The 23,909-nt window shown below is 42.6% G+C and overlaps 2 protein-coding genes across 10 annotated transcripts in view; one reads left to right on the forward strand and one right to left on the reverse strand.

Annotated features, from left to right (window-relative positions):
* Nucleotides 1-15,106, forward strand: part of ECM2 (extracellular matrix protein 2) — a 33,150-nt gene extending 18,044 nt beyond the window's left edge. For 4 of the 7 annotated variants that reach the window (XM_055309622.1, XM_055309624.1, XM_055309623.1 and 1 more), the window contains 7 exons: nt 89-655; nt 2,474-2,589; nt 3,833-3,968; nt 6,723-6,880; nt 9,122-9,261; nt 10,612-10,938; nt 13,956-15,106. In XM_055309622.1, the coding sequence (XP_055165597.1) occupies nt 89-655; nt 2,474-2,589; nt 3,833-3,968; nt 6,723-6,880; nt 9,122-9,261; nt 10,612-10,938; nt 13,956-14,124 (1,613 nt within the window). In that variant the 3' untranslated portion in view covers nt 14,125-15,106. The remainder of the gene's footprint in view (nt 1-88; nt 656-2,473; nt 2,590-3,832; nt 3,969-6,722; nt 6,881-9,121; nt 9,262-10,611; nt 10,939-13,955) is intronic. The other 3 variants (XM_055309627.1, XM_055309626.1, XM_055309628.1) reach the window with 3 other exon arrangements.
* CENPP (centromere protein P) overlaps nt 1-23,909 on the reverse strand; it is a 218,957-nt gene that overhangs the window by 49,584 nt on the left and 145,464 nt on the right. The window lies entirely within an intron of this gene.

Genomic DNA, 23,909 nt, shown 5'->3' on the forward strand with positions numbered 1-23,909 from the left:
ATAATATTTACTAACCTGACTTTCACTATGATTTTTCCTTTGACTAATGTTACACTTCACCCCTGCTGTATCCTCCCCGCATGGCCAGCAACCTCCCATCTGCAGCTCATTGGTACAGCATTAAGTGATAGGAGTGAATTTTCTGGTGATTCTTCAGAACAAACAGAACCTACCAACTCACCTCACCAGGTGGAAATGGATCAAGCACTACAAAAAGAGGAACTTCAATCTGAGGAGAATGAAGAAGAAATTAAAGAAGATAAAGATAAGGAGCAAAAGAAAAAGACCCTTGGACCTGGAGGGCAGGGAAGATCTCTTGCTGAGGAGCAGAGCAGAGGAGCGGCAGGGAGACCACGAGCAGTGGGGAGGCCAGCCCATCAGCAGGGACATCCAGCAAGGGAGGAGGCTGAGGAGGACAAGGAGGCTGAGGAGGCGGAGGAGGAGGAGGAGGAAGAGGAGGAGGAGGAGGAGAGCACCATCAGAGGAGACATGTTCAGGGTGTGGTCCAGACCCCGGGGCCCCCCTCCTCCCCGGGGCATGCCGTCTGTGCCGAGCCGGTGCTCCCTGTCCTACAGGACCATCAGCTGCATCAGCGCTGGCCTCTTGCAGATACCACCACTGACAGGACCAGAGATAACAAGCCTGGAGCTCGCTGGTAAGACACGGGGATGTCTCTTCTGCTTTGTGCTTTCCAAGTAACTCACTCGCCTTGCCTTGTGAACGTCGTATTTTTAATCTCATGATATGAGTTGATCCCAAACAGACTAACTTCACATCCACAGTTACATATATAAACTTTGCAGAACAAATAGCATAGTTAGGTACAAAGCAAAGTTCCCCAAACCAAATCAGGATTTCCCATTGACTTTTTCCCTAAAGTCAGCTTTGCTGAGGTATAATTTACATGCAGTAAAACTTATTTTTAGCAAGTTATTCTCGAGCTTTGGCTGATGCGTACAGTTGCAGAACCACCCTGCAACCCACAGTTGCAGGACCCACGGTCGCCCCTCCTGCGACCTGCCCTGGGCTCTGCTGAGGTGATGGGTCTCCAGGGCTTGGCCCTTTCCTACTGTGTCACCGTGGAGGGTCACCCAGGACCCCGCACTCCTCAGGAGCTGGTCCTCCCCACTGTTGAATGTGTTGTGCTTATGCAGATGGACCACAGGTGCCGGTGACCCTGAGGGGCATTGGGGTCACTCCCAGTTTGAGGCGACCATACATACAGCTCTATAAACATCCACACATAGGTCTGTGTGGACTAGGCTTCTGCTTGTAAGGTGCACACCAAGGAGTGGAAATGCTGAGTGACAGAGTAAAGGCACATTTAGCTTTCAAGGAAGCCACCCCATACTTCCCAAGGGGGCTGTGGCTTTCCTGCCAGAGATGCAGGAGGGTTCCTGCTGTCCTGCATCCTGCCACTTGTCTTTCCCTCATTGCAGCCATTCATGTGGGTATGGAATGGTCCTGAGCAGAGGAATGGCAGGGCCAGGGGGTGTGAGGCTGGTTGGTGGGAACCCCGGGTGTGTGTCCATCTGTGAGACAAGACCCACAGCCCAGCTGCACTCTGAAGACGCTGGGGTGCGAGAATCTGAATGGGGTTTCAGACGTGTCTCAGGGGCAGTCACAGAAATAAACTGCCAGGAAATAATAAGTAACCTTATAAATTCATATTCAATAGATGACATCTGACAGCTTGGTTCAGGATGGCCAGTCTTTGAGAGGACACCATGCTCACACGATCCCATAGGGAAATCTCTCATGCCAAGCAGCTCAGACACTAGCAATATCCTCCCTGCCACAGTGGGGATGTCAGGCCCCACCATAAGAAATCCCAATCTGAGGAAGCCTGAGGTCTTATGAAATACGAAAGACTTATGCTCAGTCACATGGTCTTGGTTTTGAGAAGGTCACCACATGGTTCTTATAGGACTGTTTCTGTTAAGCTTACTTACAGTCTGGGTTTAAAATCATCAACTAGCCACTTAACCAAACCCCATAAATGTAAAGCATGTAGGAAGTTGTATAGACTGAAGCCATGTAATTACAACATTAGATCTGGAGCCCCCTGCGCTCCTCATCTAGAGAAGGAAATTTCAGCAAGGTAAGTGAGATGACAGCATCCCATGGGTGACAGTGTGGAATTTCTGGCCCAGGGACCGTCAGTGGGAAAATCAGTTTCTACGTAAGCTTCCAGAAACACATCTCTGTTATAAAATGCTAACAGTTGTCTAGCTGTCCTCACAGCAGCTTCACCTAAAACAGGAAGGCCACCAGCACAACAAGCCTGTGAGTGGAGGCCCCAGGATGGTGTCTTCTACATTTGCATTTGCTCGTACAGATGCTGTCCTTGTTATGGGTATTACTTTCTCCTCTGAGTAGAGCTCCCCTGCTGTCTATGTACATTCATGAATACACATATGCAGCCTTGCACATGTGCACACAGAGGCCAAAACCACACTGCTGTGTTTTCTAGGCAATTTCATCACCGCCATTCCTGACGAAGCATTCAATGGATTGCCAAATCTGGAAAGGCTTGATCTGAGCAAAAATAACATCACCTCCCCAGGCATAGGTCCCAAAGCATTCAAGGTAAATATACATGCTCCACCTGGTGAGGAAAGATCCCTGTGGACAGCTCTGTGCTGGCAGAAGGGAAGGGAGTGAAAGGAACATGTTTGCACTGTAGTGTGCTCCTAAGTCAAGAAAGTTCCCTCTTTGACATTCCTAACGCCTTCAAGGTTTACCTTAAGTACAGTCTGTTGTTTACGTGATTCTAGCTGGTTTTTCTATGCTTCACCCTTAGAGCAGCTACAACAGCAAAAGTGACAGAACTAATGTTTTGAACTTATAGAGCAGTTTCTCCCCAAGCAGTTGAAAATATATTGAAATATGATCTCTTAGTATGTGAGGTATTTCTGAGAACAAAGGAGAGCTTCTCTGGAAACTCTGTTAACATTCTCAGGCCAGAAAGAGCTCTATTACTTTGTGTCGTGGGCAGGACCTGATGAACATGTGAGCCAGAGGAGGTTCTGGAAACACAAGTGGGCTCAGATGAAAATCAGCACAGGGAATAGTGGGGGAAAGACAATGAGCCTAGGCAAACTTTCCCCCCTTTACAGCCCTTCATACAAATCCTGGGCTGGTGTCCATGTTCAAGCCGCCGATGCAGAGTCCTTGTCACATGACAACTGGGACTCACGTTTCCTGTTTGATCAGAAAGATTCATGGGAGAGCATCTCCCTTTCTGTTTTTGGGATCCTCTGTCCCATTCTCAAACTGCTGAAGCCTGACTGAATGCCTGGAGCTGAATCATCTCATCTGTGAGGCATCGCCCAAACCCACCAGCTGCCATGCTTCACTGTAGTGGGGCAGGCAGTTAGGCAGATGGGCACATAGCCACCAGGCCGTGTGGGTGACACAGAGGAACGATCTACTGCCCTGATGCACTTCTGCAATCATTAGTGCTGTTTTACCACTGTTTCTACTTAGCGTACAGTACCTGGTAAGGATTCACACGACTGCTCTCACTGCCAGCATCCATGAGATTCAGATTACCAAACTACCTAATCAGCTTTGTGTCTCAGGCTGAGAAGGTGGAAACCTAAGATCTAGCAAAGTATGAGCGGTCTAGCAGAGACAGCTTTGTCCCGCTCACTAAAGCCACAGTACAGAAAGGGGGAGAGGAGGGGAGAACACACAGCTTATGAGGGCCGGAGACAGGGCACGCAGGTGTGTAAGGCGAAGGTGTCACTGCACTCTGACTCCTGAAGCAGACGCGCAACTGTACGTCTGTGACCACATGAAAAGGTAATCTTGAGATTTGCTTTTTAAGCATCTGAAGAAATTAATGCGCCTGAATCTGGATGGAAACAACCTGGCAGAGATTCCTTCAGAACTGCCGTCTGCATTAGAAGAACTTAAAATCAATGAGAATGGTCTGCAGGCTGTCAGTGAGGAAAGCTTATCAGGTATGTAACATCCAGTTCACACATGCCCTTAGGGCCTTTCTCCTGTGGTCATGTGGGAACTTTATGGGCACCACGGCCATATGAACAGCTGATAAGTATTTTAGGCCACTTTACCATTTAAGTTGATGAAACTTATTTTCTCCTCTGATGGCTGACTCTGGACCAAACTGAACTGAAGTGGTCACATTGTGAACTCGGCACAAAAGAGGCAACGACATTAACTTTTCCCAAATGCTAGCCAGGGTCGGTGGTGGGATTACATGCTTCTCCAGACAAACACAGCAAACGTTACCTTCTACCCTCCCAGCAGTCTAGCAGCTTCTGAGGTGCGGTGTCCCACACTTTCTACCTATTTGATTTGAAATATTTTTATATTGATGTTCATAACCCAAGCCAGAAGCAGAATAATGCAATTTCATTATTTCTTTTCACTCCCAAAAAACTTCATAGGAACAAAACAGTTCTGATGATGGGAAAAAACACAATACCAAGAATTGCCAAGTCTGAAAATTACAGAGTTATGGAAATACTCTGTTTCCAGATGGATTGCAGGGTACACATGAAACATCAATAAACACAAATTGCGATGGGCTTTGCCATATGGAAAAGACATTAGAAAGCACAGTTTTCAACTGTGAGGTGAGGCAGAGGCTGGAAGAGCAGCGTACTGACGGGCTGTGGGTGAACTGCTCACCTTTCTTGTTGCGTTTTCAAGATGACAGGTCACAGAACAGAAGCCCTTACTTGGAAGGGGTGCTCACACACTCCCGGCAGCTGCTTCTCTGCATGCACCCCCTTCCTGTCTCCATAGTCCAAGCACCACACAGGCCTTGGCCATGAGCAGGGGCTCAGGTCACTGTGCCCACACAGCCTCCACACCCTGCGCTGAGCCCACCACCTGGACTGTGAAGCAGCTGCCAGCACGCAGGGTGCACCTGACCACAGCCTCCCCATTGCTAGATGCTGCTCTGGCTGCAAGGAGGTCCTGGCTTGGCCACCAGCAGCCTGCTGTTCTTCCATGTGCTCTTGTGGCAGATGTCACATTACAAATAGCTCCATAAGGAGCAGAGGAGGGGCACTACAGGGGGAGAAACAGCAGGCGCAAAGGTGTGTAGAAACAGAGGTTATCAGGTGCTGTGGGGAGCACGCGCAGCTGGCCCCCACTCTAGATACCTAGGGACTGCAGCCTGCCATGTCCATGACCCCATGTTGCTCCCCGCCCTACAGCAGGAAGACATCCTGCATATAAACTCCTGTCTCCCACACCTGACCTATGGGAAGCTGCTCTAGCCCCACCCTGTCTCCTGTCACAGGGGGACACACACCTATGTTCCCTACACACATGATACATGCGTAAACCAGAGAGGAACTGTAAACTGATGTATGATATCATGAATCTACACTGTGTGCCATGTCTCTCATCTCTCTGACGTCACATACTGACCATTAGTCTACTTTTATTACTTGTTTTTCATGGGAAAACTTCCATTACATTTCAAAACCTCAACTACGTACTAAATATGCTGGATACTCAATATCTTTAGTTTTAGAAATCAAAGGAATATGAGAAAATATAACCACTTCTCAGTTTATTGCTTGGGATTCCTACTTCCTCTGATGCTAAACACATCTGTCAGGTGCATGTTTTAGTCGCACTGTCACTGCCTGCAGAGGAAAGCTAGGCCTTACTGCCTGCGCCCTATTTGCAGATGGTCAGCGCAGGGCTGGCCCCGCTCCTCTGCTAAGCACAGACACGTGGGTTCTGACCTGCCCGTGTCTACCTGGCTGCCTCCACCTCCCCTCCTGTACCTACAGCCTCCTGTCCCTGGGAGCCCAGCCCCACCCACTCTCCCACCCCACCCCTGATGATACTGTGCCTTGCTCTTGCTTGGATCACGTCTTATTTCTCTGGTAAGCCTGGAAGCAGGAACAGAGCCGTACAGGGTGTTCAGTGCAATGCCCATGACTTGAGTTGAAGATGAAGATAAAAACATTCCTATTCTGGAAATCTTGGCTACTGAACAAACTCCAAAGTTACACCCTGAATGTCTGACTCAGATGCCTCTGGGTATCATCACTGCTGAGCTGTCCATTCTCCTGTAGAATTCCAAGTGATCTGGATCATACCACTCCTGAGGCCAGGAGAAACAATGCAGGGAAACTTGTTTGTAAAAAAGACTTTCTTGGTATCTCAGTTCAAGTGCATGGACAATTCTTGATCCTTCTTTCCAAACATCCATTTGGCTGCCAGGACGTGAACAAGTGTGACAGGAATTCATTGCTGTAACTTCCTTGTTCAGAGACTGACAGTTGCCAGGCATTGTGCCCCCATGTTCCCCGTGCACCCCTAATTTTAATGCTGCTGTGTCATATGCGCGTCCATGTCTTTGCAAATGTTTAAATGACCTCCGCAACCTTCTACTTCTTGCCCACCTGTGTTCTGAGTCCCTAGTTGGCCCTCGCTGCCCTGGGGGTGCCGCTCAGCTTCTGTTCCTTAGACATCCTATAGTATGGTGACTGCTCAGTGGGCCTCTCCCTTGGACCACGTGCAGCCAGCATTTGGTCCCGGCTGAGCAGGTCATCTGGGGTGCACAGAGCACTTGGGAGAAGACTCACCATGGGCGATACCAGGAAAGAAGCAACATCCACCATCCAAATAAGCTGAACATCTCACATGACATTTTGAAAGATACAAAAACTGCATGGTTGTTTGATTTTCCTAATATTCTGATAATTAGGTTTTATTTTTTACAGACCTAAATCAACTGGTCACCTTAGAACTGGAAGGAAACAATCTCAGTGAAACCAATGTCAATCCCTTGGCTTTCAAATCTTTGAAGAGTCTGTCCTACCTACGTCTGGGAAGAAATAAATTCAGAATTATACCACAGGGTCTTCCTGCTTCTATTGAGGTATCTGTATCTTTCCAACAATGTGCTACATTTTAAGTACAACATGCTTCAATAAGACAAACAGTACTATTCTAAAAGATTACTGTGATGTAGGTTAAACACACAACATCACACTGTGATGTTTGGGGGCTGTATACTGAATTTGCTATAATTTGAGCACTGTTGTTTCTTCAAACAATACCAAACTGTGAGTCAAAATTATAATTATTAGTAGTGACCCTTGATAAAGTGGAAAATTGGTCTTACTGACAGCTCTTGGGGAGAGCACAGAGAAGATGGGCTGAGAATTTAAACAGAATTCCAACTTGTAAGACAGCTTCCACCCCCCCACCCCAAGGCTGAACACGGCCTTTCCCACCCTGGGCCCAGGTGTGTGGCCTTTCTGGCTGCAGCAGGGGACACACTGCACACAGTCTGGGGCCCTCACTGCCCAGTGCGCCAGACTTCCTGCCCTGAAGCAGAGGGCACACACACAATTCCTCGGCAGGAATGCAGGATGGAGCCTCCCCACAGCTGGCGGCCTGGGTCTGACACAGTGCCACAGCACTTCCTTTCTTTGTCTTCCTATCTTGTTAAACATATCAGTTTAGAATTTATCAAGATTGTAAAAATGAGGTTCTGATACTGGGCTTTATGTCAGAATCTCTTGGATTCTAAAGAAATACAGACTCCTTATCCTACCACATATATCCTCCATCAGGTTCTTTGGAGGCTGGGGTCAGTAATTTATAACTTTTTACATTAAGGTTTTAATACATAATGCATGCACACAAAACACAACCTGAATAATACGGAGCAGCAATGTGTCTCCATCCGTGCCTGATTTTCTTTCCAGAGACCCCAGTCACTGGCATGGGAGGCAGCATACATGCAGGCCTGTACACTCTCCTTTCAGGACCCTGCCGCACAGACACAGAGTCCTGTGTGTGGATGAGTGTGCTCTGACTGCAGTACATTTAGGTTGGAAGTTACGCTTTAAAAAGCTCACATGTGATTCTAATATGCAATCAAGTTCGGGACCGCTGATTTGATTCACCCCTAAACACATACGAAGTTAAAAGCAAAAAGCTAGAAATTGCCTTCTTCATATTTAACACATCACAAAATTAAATGAAAATAAGGGAAAATTACTACAACAGGAATAGAGAATGAGGACATAGACCAATGTCTATTTCTAATCTCCCAGGTTCTTGAGTGAAGAACTCCCAGTAATGCTAACTGAATTTAACCTGAAGGCAGCTCACTGTTGAAAATAACAGCTCTAGGGACGCCTGGGTGGCTCGGTGGTTAAGCACCTGCCCTGGGCTCAGGGTGTGATCCTGGAGTCCTAGGATCGAGTCCCACATCAGGCTCCTTGCATGGAGCCTGTTTCTCCCTCTGCCTATGTCTCTGCCTCTCTCTCTCTGTCTTTCATGAATAAATAAAATTTTTAAAAATTTTTCTTAAAAAAAAAAAAAAAGAAAAAAGAAAGTAACAGCTCTAGGGCAGCCTGGGTGGCTTAGTTGTTTAGTGCTACCTTTGGCCCAGGGCGTGATCCTGGAGACCCGGGATCGAGTCCCACGTCGGGCTCCCTGCTTGGGGCCTGCTTCTCCCTCTGCCTGTTTCTCTGTCTCTCTTTCTCTTTCTCTCTCTCTCTCTCTCTCTCTCCTCTGTCTCTCATGAATAAATAAAATCTTTAAAAAAAAGAAAAGAAAGAAAAGAACAGCTCTAGCAAACTTGACCCTGATAGTAAATGAAGGCTCTTAATTAATTTTTAATTAATTATATAATACAAGCAAATCTAAAAGCTGGCCGGCAGCATGGACTCCCTAGAGCCGGGTTTTGGTGGGGACATGTATCTCCTGGGCATCAGGTGTGGGACCACATGCCTCATCCTCTCTCCAGGCCTGAGCATCTCAGCTACTGACCAGGAATGGTCATTTCTACCCATTTTCTAGGGTTTTGAAGCCCAAATGACATAATTTACATGAATGAGTTTTGTAAATTAGAGCGCTTTATACAATTATGGTATGCTGTATTTTGCAACATTACATAGTTTAAAAAACTCGTTTAATTCCATGACCATGAAAGACAGTACCTTTTATTTCACTAAAAGGACAACTTATGAGTTCACCCAGAAGCACAGCAGAAGACTCTCCAGATAATAAATGAGAACAGTCCACAGTACCATCTCTGTCTCTATGAAACTCAATATATGTACCAACCAACACAAAGGAAAACAGTCTCTTCTCATCATTACAGGAATTATACCTAGAAAACAACCACATTGAAGAAATAACTGAGATCTGTTTCAACCACACCAGAAAGATCAACATCATTGTGCTACGTTACAATAAACTGGAAGAAAACAGGATTGCTCCTTTAGCCTGGATAAATCAAGAGTGAGTACACAATGCTCTTTGGCTTCTGGGTTTCTGCAGTTTCTACACGGTGGGGAGGTTAGGGTCCAGCCCTGGGGAAGTGCATTTACTGATGGCGCCCCTCTCCCTCCCCACAACTTGGCCCCATGCTTGAGCTCCTATCATTTACAGCAGGACTGGGGTTGGGGCGACCATGGTCACTGCTGCTCTGCTCACCCTGCCACGACCCCAAGTAGTGAGTTACCCAAGGTCTGTCCACCTCATAGCTGGTCATGAAGCTGAAGGGAGACCATCTCTGCCCCTGAGGAGGATGTAAGAGGCCCCCAACCTCACCCTACCATGGGACCTCTCAGGGTTCCCTTGTCCTGTGTCACACTGTCTTCATTCCTTCAAACCATTTCTCTATCTCATAAAATAGACTTAAGGGTGCTTGACCTGATAGGGAAGGCTGGACGTAAGGTCCATCTTCCTGGCAAGGACACAGGGGTCCTGCCTATTAGAAGGAGCAGGATAGGCCACGGCAGGGAGCCTGGCAGGCTGTGTGGTGAGGGCACGAGGGCAGGAGAGAGGGATGAAGGGTGTCAAGGTTCAGCAGGGCCCAGCAGGACGTGGTGGTGGCAGGGCAATTCAGAAGCCAGGCAGCCACCTTTCCCAGATCTCATTTCTCTGCAAGTCCCAAATGCCAGGCCATGAGAGCAGGTGTGGAGCAAGAGCGCAGATTCCACACCACCACCATTTCCTTGCTGGAACCAGGGGTGATCTCAGGCAGAGGCAGCTTGACAACAGCCAGGACTCTGAACTTCATTTCTTTCTTTCTTTCTTCTTTCTTTCTTTCTTTCTTTCTTTCTTTCTTTCTTTCTTTCTTTCTTTCTTTCTTTCTTTTCTTTCTTTCTTTCTTTCTCTTTCTTCTTTCTTTCCTTTCTTTCTCTTTCTTCTTTCTTTCTTTCTCTTTCTTCTTTCTTTCTTTTCTTTTCTTTTTTTAAAGATTTTATTTATTTATGAGAGAGAGAGAGAGAGGCAGAGACATAGGCAGAGAGAGAAGCAGGCTCCATGAAGGGAGCCTGATGTGGGACTTGATCCTAGGACTCCAGGACCACGCTCTGGGCTGAAGGCAGGCACTAAACCTCTGAGCCATCTAAGGATCCCTGGACTCCATTTCTGATTCATGTTTGACCCTAGAAGAGAGTGGCTGTGTCTGAACCTGATGCTCCTGGTAATGGAGCAGGCTGCACACAGCCACCTGACACAGGAATCTCTACGGCCAACCAGGTGGTGGTGGGAAAAGGGCCAAGCATCCCAACTGGACCTGTTCGAGCCTGGAGTTAATGGTTCCTGCCTTATGCTCCCCACTCTCACCCTTCTCTGCTGCAGAAATCTCGAGTCCATTGATCTCTCTTACAACAAGCTCTACCACGTCCCATCCTACCTGCCCAAGTCGCTACTGCACCTTGTGCTCCTTGGGAACCAAATCGAGCGCATCCCAGGCTACGTGTTTGGCCACATGGAGCCAGGCCTGGAGTATCTGTACTTGTCATTTAACAGACTCTCAGATGATGGTGTGGACCGAGTCTCCTTCTATGGGGCGTATCATTCTCTCAGAGAGCTGTTTCTGGATCACAATGACTTAAAATCTATACCACCAGGGGTACGAGAAATGAAAGCACTACATTTTCTGAGGTTGAACAACAACAAGATACGGTAAATTTTGGCCTTTTCAAGTATTGATTTAAATTGTTATAGTTGACAGAGGATATGATTACAAATCATGCATGATATGATGCCTGGGATTTACTTAAAAGGGGAAAAAGGAAAGAGATCACATTAAACAAGACTGGAACACATTTGTAATGACTGAAGGGGGGTGATAGGTACACGACGATCCATCATAGCTCTTTCCTACATGTGCGTACATTTGCAAACTTTCACAGTAAAAATCCTTTAGAAAAGAATATGACTACATAATACTGGGAACCAGCTTCTACTAACGTGTGATTTTAAGAACTAATCGGTAGAGCATAAAACCCAAATATATAAACTGATCTATCCAGATTTTTTTCTGAAGGTAAAATTCTTAATAAAATTATTGAGACTCAGCTTCTCTCACTTTTGGGGACACAGTTTCCTGTCTGCCTGAAGAGAATGAAGGTCTCCAAAAACAAACTCCTAAAAAAAACAAGAGGGGAAGAATCATGGGTGGGAGTGGGGAGGCTTTGTAAGAGGTTGTGAAAAGCCATGTGGCTGAGTGCTTCCTTGCTACTGCGTGAGGACAGGGGTCCTCACAGGGGTCCCGCTGTGCTGGGATTCAGGTGGTCGCAGTCTGGAACCTCCATGAATATTGTTCTCCTCCACCTTTGAACCAGAGGTCTCACTCACAGATGACTTTGCTGCAAACTCTTTTACTTCCTGAGGGGCAACGAAATGGTGACTGGCTCTTTTGTTACCTTTTACACATTTGGTAGCTAGAATCCCTTTGTCAAGGATTTTTTCCCATCAGCTAGGGCCACTTTGTTACTCTGAAAGGTAAGATAAATGCTCAGGTCTTTCTTTAAATGTCCAATCAGACCAGAAGCTGGTTAGAAATATCTGACTATGTGAGGAGACAGATGTGAGCTAAACAATGTGATGATGATCATTCTGAATATATACAAATATCAAATCATGTTGTATACATTAAAGTAGTATCATGTTGTATGTTAATTCTGTCTTTATACAACTGAAAAAATGATAGATATGTATTATGTAAGAATGGGAAGGACCATGCAATATATAAAAATGTTAACAGCAGATGTCTCAGGGGGAACAAAAAGAAGTTGGTGCCTAACTGCTTCTCTTTTATTATTTTGTTTTTGACTTTATCTCTCTGGAGAATCAATGTTAACTTATAGTTTAATACATGTGGAATGTTTTAATCAACGATAACTACTGTTCTTAAACCCCACTCTTTGGCCAGTGGGAGCCCTGTGTAGGGCTTTCTTCTGGAGGGCCCCACACCCCCTCACTGCAAGCAGCACTCACACACTCAGGCTGGGGACCAGACACGTCCCTCTTCTGTTTCGAGGTCTTTTTAAAAAAAAAAAAAAGATTTTATTTATTTATTCATGAGAGAGACAGAGAGAGAGGGAGATAGAGAGAGAGAGAGAGAGAGAGAGTGAGAGAGAGAGAGGCCTTATAGTGAACTGTCAGGAAATATATATTTTGTAAAGAGAACAAGACTTCATACTAATGTTCTCAATTCAAATGTAACCATATAGATTAAATTTGTTTCTTTGTTTTGTTAATCTTCTACTGGAAATCTAGGTTCCCAACAAAATTAACTTTTATCTTGCAATATACAAAACACAGTTTCAAAGTGAGAATGCTAGTATTATGACTACAAAAGTATCAGATGAAGAAAACAATGTTTTCAGGAGCGTTCTCTTAGTCTTTAGCCTATGTTCCATGAGGGCCTGTCACAGAAATACAGTGGTTTTCTCTGTGACAACACATCAACAACCTGACAATCAGATCAGGGGTTTGTTTTTGGTTTTTAGAAATTGTAATTTCCTATTTAATGTTACTGTTACTATGTTAAATGTTTATATAATTCCAAAGTTGGAACTGTAAAAAAGTATATGAAGAGAAGTCTTTCTTCTATGGTCTGATATACTATATTCCATCATTCCCCAGAGTTTAATTCTTTTAAAATTAATTTGTACCTTTCCCCAGTATTTTTTTTTGCAGACATAAGCATACATGCAGATTCATATTTCCCATCCCCTCCCACAATTCCAACACAAATTATGACACAGAAAGATTTTTCTTTTCTCTCTCTCTCTAGTGTTTTTACTTTTTACATTCCGTAATTATCAGCATATCTGCTCCTTAAGTATAGAGAATTTCCTTATTCTTTTTACAAGTGACCAGTATTTCATTACATGATTATTTCATTTAACCAGCTCCTTACCTGTTTCCCTTCTTTTACTACTACAAATAATGCCATGATGCCTAACTTTGTTTGGACAGCATTTTACATGTTCCCGGTCTCACTCTGCGATAGGTTCCTAAGTTGAGCGAAGGGAGATGATGCTTCCTGGTCCCTGCACGTGAGGCTGTGCTGTCCTGAGCTCCCACCATGGTGTGTGGTCCTGCACAGCCCCAGGACCAGACCATGTTGATGAGCTTTTGAGTGTTTTTGTGTTGAGGCAAATCTGGTAAGTGGCAGTGTTGTGCCAGGGTACTTGAAGTTTGCATTTCTCTTCTCATGAATGAAACTAAGTGTCTCTTCATGTTCCCACGTCATTTCATTTTTTACTTCAGTGAAGTGGTTAGCCAAGCATTTGCCCCTCTTCTCCTTTCTCTCCATAGGTTTTGAGGAGGGCTTTGGATATTAGCCCTATAACTGTAAGTTGCAAAAACATTCTCCTAGTTTTTCATGTCTTTTAACTTTGCATTTTTAAAAGACCTGTAGCCAATTTATTAATATTTTCTTTTAGTGTTTCTCATTTGTGAGTCAGGGAGATTTTTTTTCACTCCCAGGACATACTTTATTCTACCCTATAGCTTCATTTTTCACATTTACATCTTTGACATATTTGAAATTTTTTCTAGTGTCTAAGAAAAAGATCCAATTTTATTTTAAAAACAAAAATTTTAAACAAATGTACAACTAACTCCTAAATGATAAAGCCTGAATATTGCTTGGACCATTTATGACTTGTACATCTATTTTTCCTCAGGAATATTCTTCCAGAACAAATTTGCAATGCTGAAGAAGATGGAGATTCGACCCTGGAACATCTTCACCTTGAAAACAATTATATTAAAACAAGAGAAATATCATCCTATGCATTTTCGTGCATAAGATCATACTCAAGTATAGTTCTTAAGCCACAAAATATCAAGTGATTCCAGGTTTTTGTTCATCTAACTCGTATTCCTGCATGTGCTGTAGCCGTTCTTGTCATTGATAAGGAGCACCCACCCGACCAGCCACCCCACACAGAAAACAACCAACACCTACCCCAAGGTTACTTCACTAGCAATTTTAGTGAAAGCTTCAGCTTCACACTCCAGAAAAAAGCCCTCTCACTGCAAGCTTCCTTAGAGAACAGGATGTTATTCACTGTGGACTAAGACTGGGAAAATCTGGAACAAAATAATCATGTTCTTTACAGCTGACCTGAGTATTGCCGTTAACAGAAACCCTCCAAGTCCCTTTAAAAATTACATGTGTTATGGTTCAAGACCGAGAAGTGTATGGCAAGAAAAAAAGAACAGATGGAATTTATGAATTAGTGTTCTGTTAGTGATCCTACTGTTAAAACAATAACCTATTCATTTTTTATAAGATGCTATGCTATAATTATTGGTTAAAATATACTTAATGATTGGCCTTATCTAGTACCTTCTGTTAATCACACATGTGAAATTAAAACACTACTGTCATGTTAATTTCTTGGTTTTGAGAACTGTAGTGTGGTTACATACTGGTTACTAACATTAGAGGAAGCTGGGAAAAGAGTGTATGTGAATTCTACACAAATTTTTGAAACTACTCCAAGTTAATAATTTCTGTCAGTCTAAAAAATTAAACAATACTTTAAGATCACCCTCATTATTCTTTATTCAAGATCAAAAGATTTTATGGGAAGTAGTGGATTTGCTTAAAACATATTAATTGTCCTTGCTACAACCTTATGAATATAACCATAAGGCATGAACTCTTGAAAATTTTTGCTACACTGGTCATTGTTAGCACCTACCTTTTGTGCCCTAATGTGTTCAAAAGTATCCTTTTATTTAGTTCAATTTAACATCAAGCTCAGTATTTACTATGTATTAGAACTTACCAAAACCATATGGTATTAAAATTTTCATTATGTAATAATCTTTTGTGCTTATTTCTAGAATAGTTTATAAAGGACACATACAGAAAATGTGTTGACTTCTCTTGCTGCTCTCAGTTTTGTGTCTACAAAATATCAGACTAGGAGCTTATATTTAGGTCACTCTAACTTTTCAACTTCAGTGACTTGATCTCATAATAGCACTCTCTCCAACTGAGGAAGAGAGTTGCCCCACTTCACAGGCCGTCAGAGAACCAGGGAGCAAGGGAAATATCTGTGTGTGGCATGCAGGTGAATGCACTTATAACCAATCTCTCAGATAAAAGTGACAGCCACCAGCATATTCCATATTCACCGAAGCAAGTTTCCTGAACTTTCAAAGATGTGAGTTTGATTTTATCCCATTTAAGCTAATTCTATTTATTATTTTCAAAAAGATTCATTCATTCATTCATTCATTCTAGAGAGACACAGAGGGTGGGGGAGGTTGCACAGGCAGTGGGGAGGGGCAGAGGAAGAGAATCCCAAGCAGACTTCTTTTCGAACACAGAGCCTGCCACTAAGCTCGATCTCACAACCTTGAGATCATGATTTGAGCCGAAACCTAGAGTCTGATGCTCAACCAACTGTGCCACCCTGATGCCCCTTATTTTTTTTTAAGATTTTAAGTAATCTCCACACCCAGTGAGGGGCTCGAACTCACAACTCTGACATCAAGAGTCACATATTCCACCAACTAAGTCAGCCAGGCACCCCAAGCTAATTTTATTTTTTAGCTCTTCCTTCTCAGCACTCTCTCATAATAGCTAGGATTTTGATATTATAATATGAATAATAATAATAATAATAATACAATGAAGACTGTTAGAATCAGGACAGATGGCTAAGAGAAGTAGAATCTTATAGAACAAAAAGTTGAGATTTATAACCAGTTTAGGAAAGTACGAGATTGCTAATTTAAATTGGCTACGTTGAACATAAGAGACAGGTAAGCACAAGAACATACAGTTACTCATCCCTTTGACAAGAACCCTTCTAATACACTTCCTGCCATGTGAATATAAATGCACTGACATCAATTGTTTAAGGCAGACTGGGCAGCAAAGTTTAAGGGGAGTCAACAGAATTTGCATCCGGGGACAGTGCAGATGGATACCGAGCCATTCCTTCACTCATTTCTCATTCTGACTGGACTCTGTGTTCCAGATGCTGTTCTAGAGAGAGACAAGGATAATAAACAGAATGACAAGGTCTCTCCTTTCTGGGAACACATGGTGTGGTAGGGGAAATAAGCAGGACATCACAGAGACAGTAACATCAGGTACAATGAAATCAGCAGAACAGGGTGGTGATGTGGCGAAACATGCTGGGGTCCTTAGCCCACAGATCCTGGGTCTTGAGAGTGTGCAAGCCCCATGAACCACAGTGAGGCACTGCCACCACTGCAGCCTTGGAGGGAGCCCAGGCCCTGGTGTAATTACAACCCCACTGTGTAACTGGGACACTCTGACAAGAACAGAATCTCTAGGAAGGCTGAAATTCAGAGTGACTGGAGAAAGCATTGCTCTTAAGTTGGAAGACACTTTTATTTCTGATTTTAAACTTAAAATACAAAAAATATGTCTAGCACTGAATTTGTTCAGTCTTGAAATTTCATCATGTCCTGGATAGGAAGTTTTAATTCCATTAAAAAAAAAGATAAATGTCTTTAAAGCAAATGATCTTCACAATAAAATTTTAAAAACAAAACAGATGTTCTGTTTGGCTTCAGAAATATGTTGCAATTACTAACACATATGTACACTAGGAAAGTTCTGGTATAGCTATGACCTAAAGTATTCATGCTGTGTCATCTTTGCACATACAAAGAACGCTAACTATATTTTTAATTTTGAGATATGACTTAAGATTATTACAAAAAGCACTAAAGATATGACATGGTCAAAGACACATAAAGCCTGGAATTATAAGGAAATAACTGCACCAGCAATTAGGCCTGGGTGCCCACCTTGATTTCCAATGATTAATTATACAGTTATTCTACTTGTCTGGGATCCCTTGGTTCAATTATAAAATAATGTGTCTGGAACAGATCAGTGGTTTTCCAGCATGGTGAGTCACGGGTTTGTAGTGCCCTGGGGTGGAAGTGTCCCTGAAGACTACACAGACTCTCCTTCAGACAAAGCAGCTTTGCTACCTTCAGATTAGATGCTCCTGCCTCTCTTCCTTTCCTTAAGAACCAAGAGACAGGGGCCATCTGAATCACAAACCAAGTTTTTTTGTTTGTTTGTTTGTTTGTTTTTTTCAGGGAAAAACTTAAAATTTTTATTTTATTTTATTTATTTGAGAGAGAGCAAGAGCAGGGAGGAGAGACACAGGGAGAGGAAAAAGCAGACTCCCCATTGAGCAGGGAGGCCAATGCAGGGCTCAATCCCAGAACCCTGGGATCATGACCTGAGCCGAAGGCAGCTGCCCAACTGACTGACCCACACGGGTGCCCATTCACAGAAAAACTTGTACACACATTCATAGCAGCACTATTCACAGGAGCACCAAAGTGGAAACAACCAAATGTCTATGGGATGAATAGATAAACAAAAGTGGTCCATCCACACAGTGGAATATTATTCAGTCACGGAAAGGATAGGGTACTAACACCTGCTACGACACAACAGAACCTTGAAGACATTGTGCTGAGTGAAGAGGGGGTTCAAGGGGGCACAGGGATGAGGAGTGATGGTAAGCATCATGGGGTTTCTTTTTTAGCTGTAAAAATGTTCTCAAATTAGATTGTGGTGACGGTTGCATAATTCTGTGACTATAATGTAATTACTGAACTATATAAAGGGATGAAGGTTACATAGGGAATGGACCTCAGTAAAGCTGTAAAAGTAGCATTTTTCTTTTGGAAACTTTGGAGATAATTTCAACAGCGTGTATTGGATGGTATTTGGGAGTTGTTGTCAGAAGCAGTAAAGGTATTATGGGAAAGGTTTTACAAGTCCTTATCTGCTATAGATGGAAAATTCACCAAACGTGCACCTAATCCTTCCCTAACCCTCTGCCCAGTTCCACCACAATGGGGTGGGACTGCTGCCCTCTTACTTTGGGAACACAGATGAGGACGCTGCAGCAAGGGTGGGTGTCACTTGGAAGCAACACAGGGTATGTGTCTGAACCTGGCTTACTCTGCTTCTTCTGACTGAAGTCCAAAAAGTGGAAAGTCTAGACACCTGAGTGGGCACTGGGCACCTGGTATGGTGGGTGCTGCCAATAGGGGTGAGCAAGATATAACGCCCTCTCTGTGGGTTGGCACTGTCCACTGATTCCACACATCACCTAGGGAGTCTGCCTCACCAAGACAAGTTAATTACTCTGTAAGATGACTGCTTTCATTAACATAGAAAAAAAAGAAAAATTCATTTTTTGTAGTGTCTTTGTCTGGCTTTGGTATCAGGGTAATGCTGGCCTCATAGAATGAATTTGGAAGCTTTCCTTCCTCTTTTACTTTTGTGGAATAGTTTGAGAAGAGTAGATAATAGCTCTTCTTTAAATGTTTGGTAGAACATGGCCTCTGTGAAGCCATCTGGTCCTGGACTTGTTTGTTTTGGGGAGTTTTTTGATTAGTGATTCAATGTCTTTGCTAGTTATTGGTATGCTCAAATTTTCTACTTCTTCCTGACTCCTTTTTGGGAGGTTATAGGAGTCTAGGAATTTATCCATTTCTTCTGGGTTGTCTAATTTGCTGGCAAATAATTTTTCATAATATTCTCTTATAATCCTATTTCTGTGATGTCAGTTATTATGCATTCTCTCTCATTTCTGATTTGAGTCCTGTCTCATTATATTTTTTAAAGACTATTTATTTATTCATGAGACACACACACACACACACACACACAGAGAGAGAGAGAGAGAGAGGGGCAGAGACACAGGCAGAGGGAGAAGCAAGCTCCATGCAGGGAGCCTAATGCGGGTCTTTATCCCAGGACCCCAGGATCACGCCCCAAGCCAAAGGGAAACACCCACTGCTGAGCCATCCAGGCGTCCCAAGTCCTGTCTCATTTTTTCTGGCAAAAGGTTTATCAATTTTGTTTACCTTTTCAAAAAAACCAGCTTTTGGTTTCATTGATCTGTTGTATTGCTTTAGTCTCTATTTTACTTATTTCTGTTATAGTCTTTAGTATCTCCTTCCTTCTATTGGTTTTGAGTTTTGTTTTTCTTTTTCTAACTCCCTTGGGTGTAAGGTTAGGTTGACTGAGATTTTTCTTCTTTCTTGCGGGAGGCCTGTATTGCTCTAACTTTCCCTCCTAGAACAGCTTTTGCCGCATCCCAATGATCTTGGATTGTGTTTCAAGTGTGTTTTCATTTGTTTCCATTTACTTTCTGATTTCCTCTTTGATTTCTTGGTTGACTCATTCATTGTTTAGCAGCATGTTATTTAGTCTCCATGTATTCAGTGTTCTTTTCAGATTTTTTCTTGTGATTGATTACTAGTTTCACAGCATCATGGTCGGATAAAATACATCATACGATTTCAATCTTTTTGGAATTTTTTTGAGGCTGGTTTTGTGACCTAAAACATGACTTATTTTGGAGAATGCTCCATGTGTACTTGAAAGGAATGTGTATTCTGCTGGTTTTGAATGGAATGTTCTGAATATATCTGTTAGGTCTATTTGGTCTAATGTGCTGTTCACAGACACTATTTCTGTGTTGATTTTTGGTCTGGATTATCTGTGCATTGATTTAAGTGGGTGGTTAAGGTCCCCTACTATTATTTGAAAATTATATATTAGTATCTCTGATGAACAGAAATGCAAAAATCTTCAAAATATTAGCACTTAAAACCTACAATATATTAAAAAAAAGGTTATTCACCACAATTAAGTGAGATTTAAAGGGTGCTTCAATATTTGTAAATCAATCAATGGGATACATGACATCAATAAGAAAAAGGATAAAAATCATATGACCATCTCAATAGATGCAGAAAATACATCTGATAAAGCACAACATCAATTCATAATTAAAACTCTCAACAGGGGTGCCTGGGTGGCTTGGTCAGTCGGTTCAGTATCTGCCTTTGGGACAGGTCATGATCTTGGGGTCTTAGGATCAAGCCCCACATTGGGCTCCCTGCTCTCCCTCTCTCTCTGTCCCTCCCCCTGCTCATATTTGCTCTTGTTATCTCTCTCTCTCTCAAATAAACAAAATCTTAAAAACAAACAAACAAACAAACAAAAAAACCTCAACAAAATAGGCTTAGAGGGAATATACCTCAACCTAATAAGACCATATATGAAAAACCCACAGCAAACATCATATTCAAGGGGGAAAAGTGAGAGCTTTCCTTCTAAGGTCGGGAACAAGACAAGGATATTCAATCTCACTACTTTTATTCAACATAGTATTGGGAATTACTAGCCATGGCAATCAGACAAGAAAAAAGGAGTACAAGGCATCCAAATTTGTGGAAGAAGTAAGTTTCATTATTTGCAGATGACATGATACTATATATAGAAAACCCAAAAGATTTCACCATAAAACTAGAACTGGTAATGAATACAGTAAAATCAGAGGATACAAAATACATTTACTAGAACTGGTAAGTGAATACAGTAAAATCAGAGGATACAAAATTAATATATAATAATCTGTTGCTTTCCTATAAACTAATAATGAAGCAACAAAAAGAGAAATTAAGAAAACAATCCTATTTACAGTTGCACCTAAAATAAAATATCTAGGAATAAACTTAACCAAAGAGGTGAAAAACCTGTACTCCAAGATCAATAAAACAATGAGGAAAGAAATTGAAGACAATACAAATGGAAGGATATTCCATTGTCAATGGCTTGGAAGAACCAATATTGTTTTTAAAAAAAGTCCATACTACCCAAAGCAATCTACAGATTTAATACAATTCCTACCAAAATATCAACACCATTTGTCATAGAACTAGAATAATCCTAAAATTTGTACAGAACCCAAAGAGTTAAAGCAATCTTGAGAAGGAACAAAGCCAAAGCTAGAGGTATCACAGTCCCAGATTTCAAGATATACTACACAAAGCTGTAGGAATCAAAATGGAAACAGACACGTTGAGGGGTGCCTAGGTGGCTCAGTTGGTTAAATGTCTGACTCTTGGTTTCGGCTCAAGTCATAATCTTAGGGTTTTGAGATCAAGCCCAGTGTCAGCTTCTGTGCTGGGCGTGGAGCCTGCTTGGGATTCACTTTCTCCCTCTCCCTCTGCTCCTCCTGAACGCTTGCACTCGCTCTCACTCCCTATGAAGAGAAGAGAAGAGAAGAGAAGAGAAGAGAAGAGAAGAGAAGAGAAGAGAAGAGAAGAGAAGAGAAGAGAAGAGAAGAGAAGAGAGAAAAGAGAAAAGAGACACACTGATCAATAAACAGAATACAGAGCCCAGAAATAAATCCATCCTCATATGGCCAATTAATCTACAACAAAGAAGACAAGAATATACAATGTGGAAAAAAGAGTCTCTTCAACAAATGGTGAGAAAACTGGACAGTTATATAAAAAAGAACGGACTGGACTACTTTCTTATCCCATACACAAAAATAAACACAAAATGGATTAGAAATCTAAATGTGAGACCATAAAACTCCTACAAGAAAACACAGGCAGTCATTTCTTTGACTTTTGACTATGATTTGTCAATCATAGAAGTATTTTTTCTGGATATGTCTCCTGAGGCAAGGAAAATGAAAGCAAAACTAAACTATTGGGACTACACCAAAATAAAAAGGTTTTGAATAACAAAGGAAACAATCAACAAAACAAAAAGGCAACCCATTGAATGGGATAAGTTATTTGCAAATGATAACAGATTGATATCTAAAAACATAAAGAACTTACATAACCCAACACCCCAAAAACAAATAATCCGATTGTAAAGGGCAGAGGATCTGCACAGACATTTCTCTAAAGAAGATGTGGAGATGGCCAACAGACACATCAAAAGATGCTCAAAATTACTCATTATTAGGGAAATGCAAATCAAAACCACAATGATATATCATTTCACACCTGTTAGAAGGCTAAAATCAATAAGACAAGAAATAACAAGTGTTGGTGAGGATGTGGAGTAAAAGGAGCCCTTGTGCACTGTTGGTGGGGATGCGAATTGGTGCAGCCTCTATGGAAACAGTATGGAGGTACCTTAAAAAATTAAAAATAGAAATACCATATGATCCACTAATTCCACTGTTGGGTATTTACCCAAAGAAAATGAAAACACTAATTTGAAAAGACATATGTACCCTTATGTTTACTGCAGCATGATTTACATAGCTATGATATGAAAGCAGCCCATGTATCCAACAGATGAATGAATAAAGATGTGGTGTGTATGTACAATGGAATATTACTCAGCCGTAGAAAGAATGAAATCCTGCCATGTGCAACAACATGGACAGATCTACAGGGTGAAATGCTAGGTGAAATAAGCCAGACTAAGACATATACCATATGATTTCACTAATATGTGGAATTAAAGAAAAATTAATGAAGGGAGAGAGGAAGGAAGGAGAAACAAAAAATCAGACTCTTAAATACATAAAACAAACTGGTTGACAGAGGGGAGGTGAGTGAGATGGAGGGGTGAACTATGTGAAAGGGATTAAGAGCATGTTTATCATGATGAGCACTGAATAATGTATAGAGAATATTGAATTCTCTACACTTGAAACTAATACTGTATGTTAATTATACTTCAATTAAATTGAAAAAACATGACAAAAATTACCCACAGCACTAGTTGAAATCTGTGTCTGCACACTGTCCTCTGGTATGTATGGACACTTCCCAGAGCAGTGAGCTCAGCATGACTGGCCCATTCACATACAAGAAGATGATTATTTCAGTAACTGTTCGGTGGTATGTAGTATAGATCTTTAAATTCATTCGGGGGCTCGTGGGTAGTGCAGTCGGTTAAACATCCGAGTCCTGAACTTGGCTAAGGTCATGACCTCAGGGTGGTGAGATCAAACCCCGTGTTGGGCTCTACGCTCAGCAGGGAGTCTGCTGGACACCCTCTCTCCCTCTGCCCTCCCCGCCACTGACATGCTCTCTCACATAAATAAATCTTTAAAAAAAATTCATTGGGAAGTGTTAAGAAATCATAACACTTGCTTTAAGATATCTGTAGATTTGGTAAGTATGTGAAAATTTAAACCACAGATGATTGGATATATAGCTAAAGGATAAACCCCACCATTTTTACAGGAGGCACACACTGCATTAAGCATAGTGTTATGTGCTGTAGGCAGAAATGGTTTCCCTGAATTGACAAATTTAGATCTGGGGTAACAAAGCCTATAGTGTAACAAGGGGGTAACTGGCACTGAATTCAGAGGAGGAAAGAGCACCATGCTTGAGGGGCTTTGACACAAGACCTGAGCCAGAGGAGTGGAGGGATGAGTGGAGTCAGGAGGCTCAGGTGAGCTGACCGACCACAAGGACAAGTGAGGGTGTTGTGAGATCTGAGGGAGGACCGTCGTGAGCACTGGTGTCAGGAAGGGGCATGAACAAGCACCTCATGGCTGGTGCGACCGGCACAGGTGACAGGAGGAGGAGCAGAAACAGGAAGAGGTGCGGCAGAGACTTGTGCAGAAATATGCTGGGACGTTTGGCTGCCAGCTAAGACACAGAAGAGAAGGGAGCCAGAGAGAATGTGGCAGAGAGGCTGACAGGGACAGTTTGGGCCGGAACGTGATGAATTTGGGGGTTGCCACAGAGTGCAGGCAGAGTGGTAGGAGGAGTGGGAAAAATGGGAATTCATAGGCAAGGACAACTCTGAGGGGCCTCTGACAACACGGGTA

This window comes from Nyctereutes procyonoides, unplaced genomic scaffold, assembly GCF_905146905.1.
Source record: "Nyctereutes procyonoides isolate TBG_1078 unplaced genomic scaffold, NYPRO_anot_genome, whole genome shotgun sequence".
Lineage (NCBI taxonomy): Eukaryota > Metazoa > Chordata > Mammalia > Carnivora > Canidae > Nyctereutes > Nyctereutes procyonoides.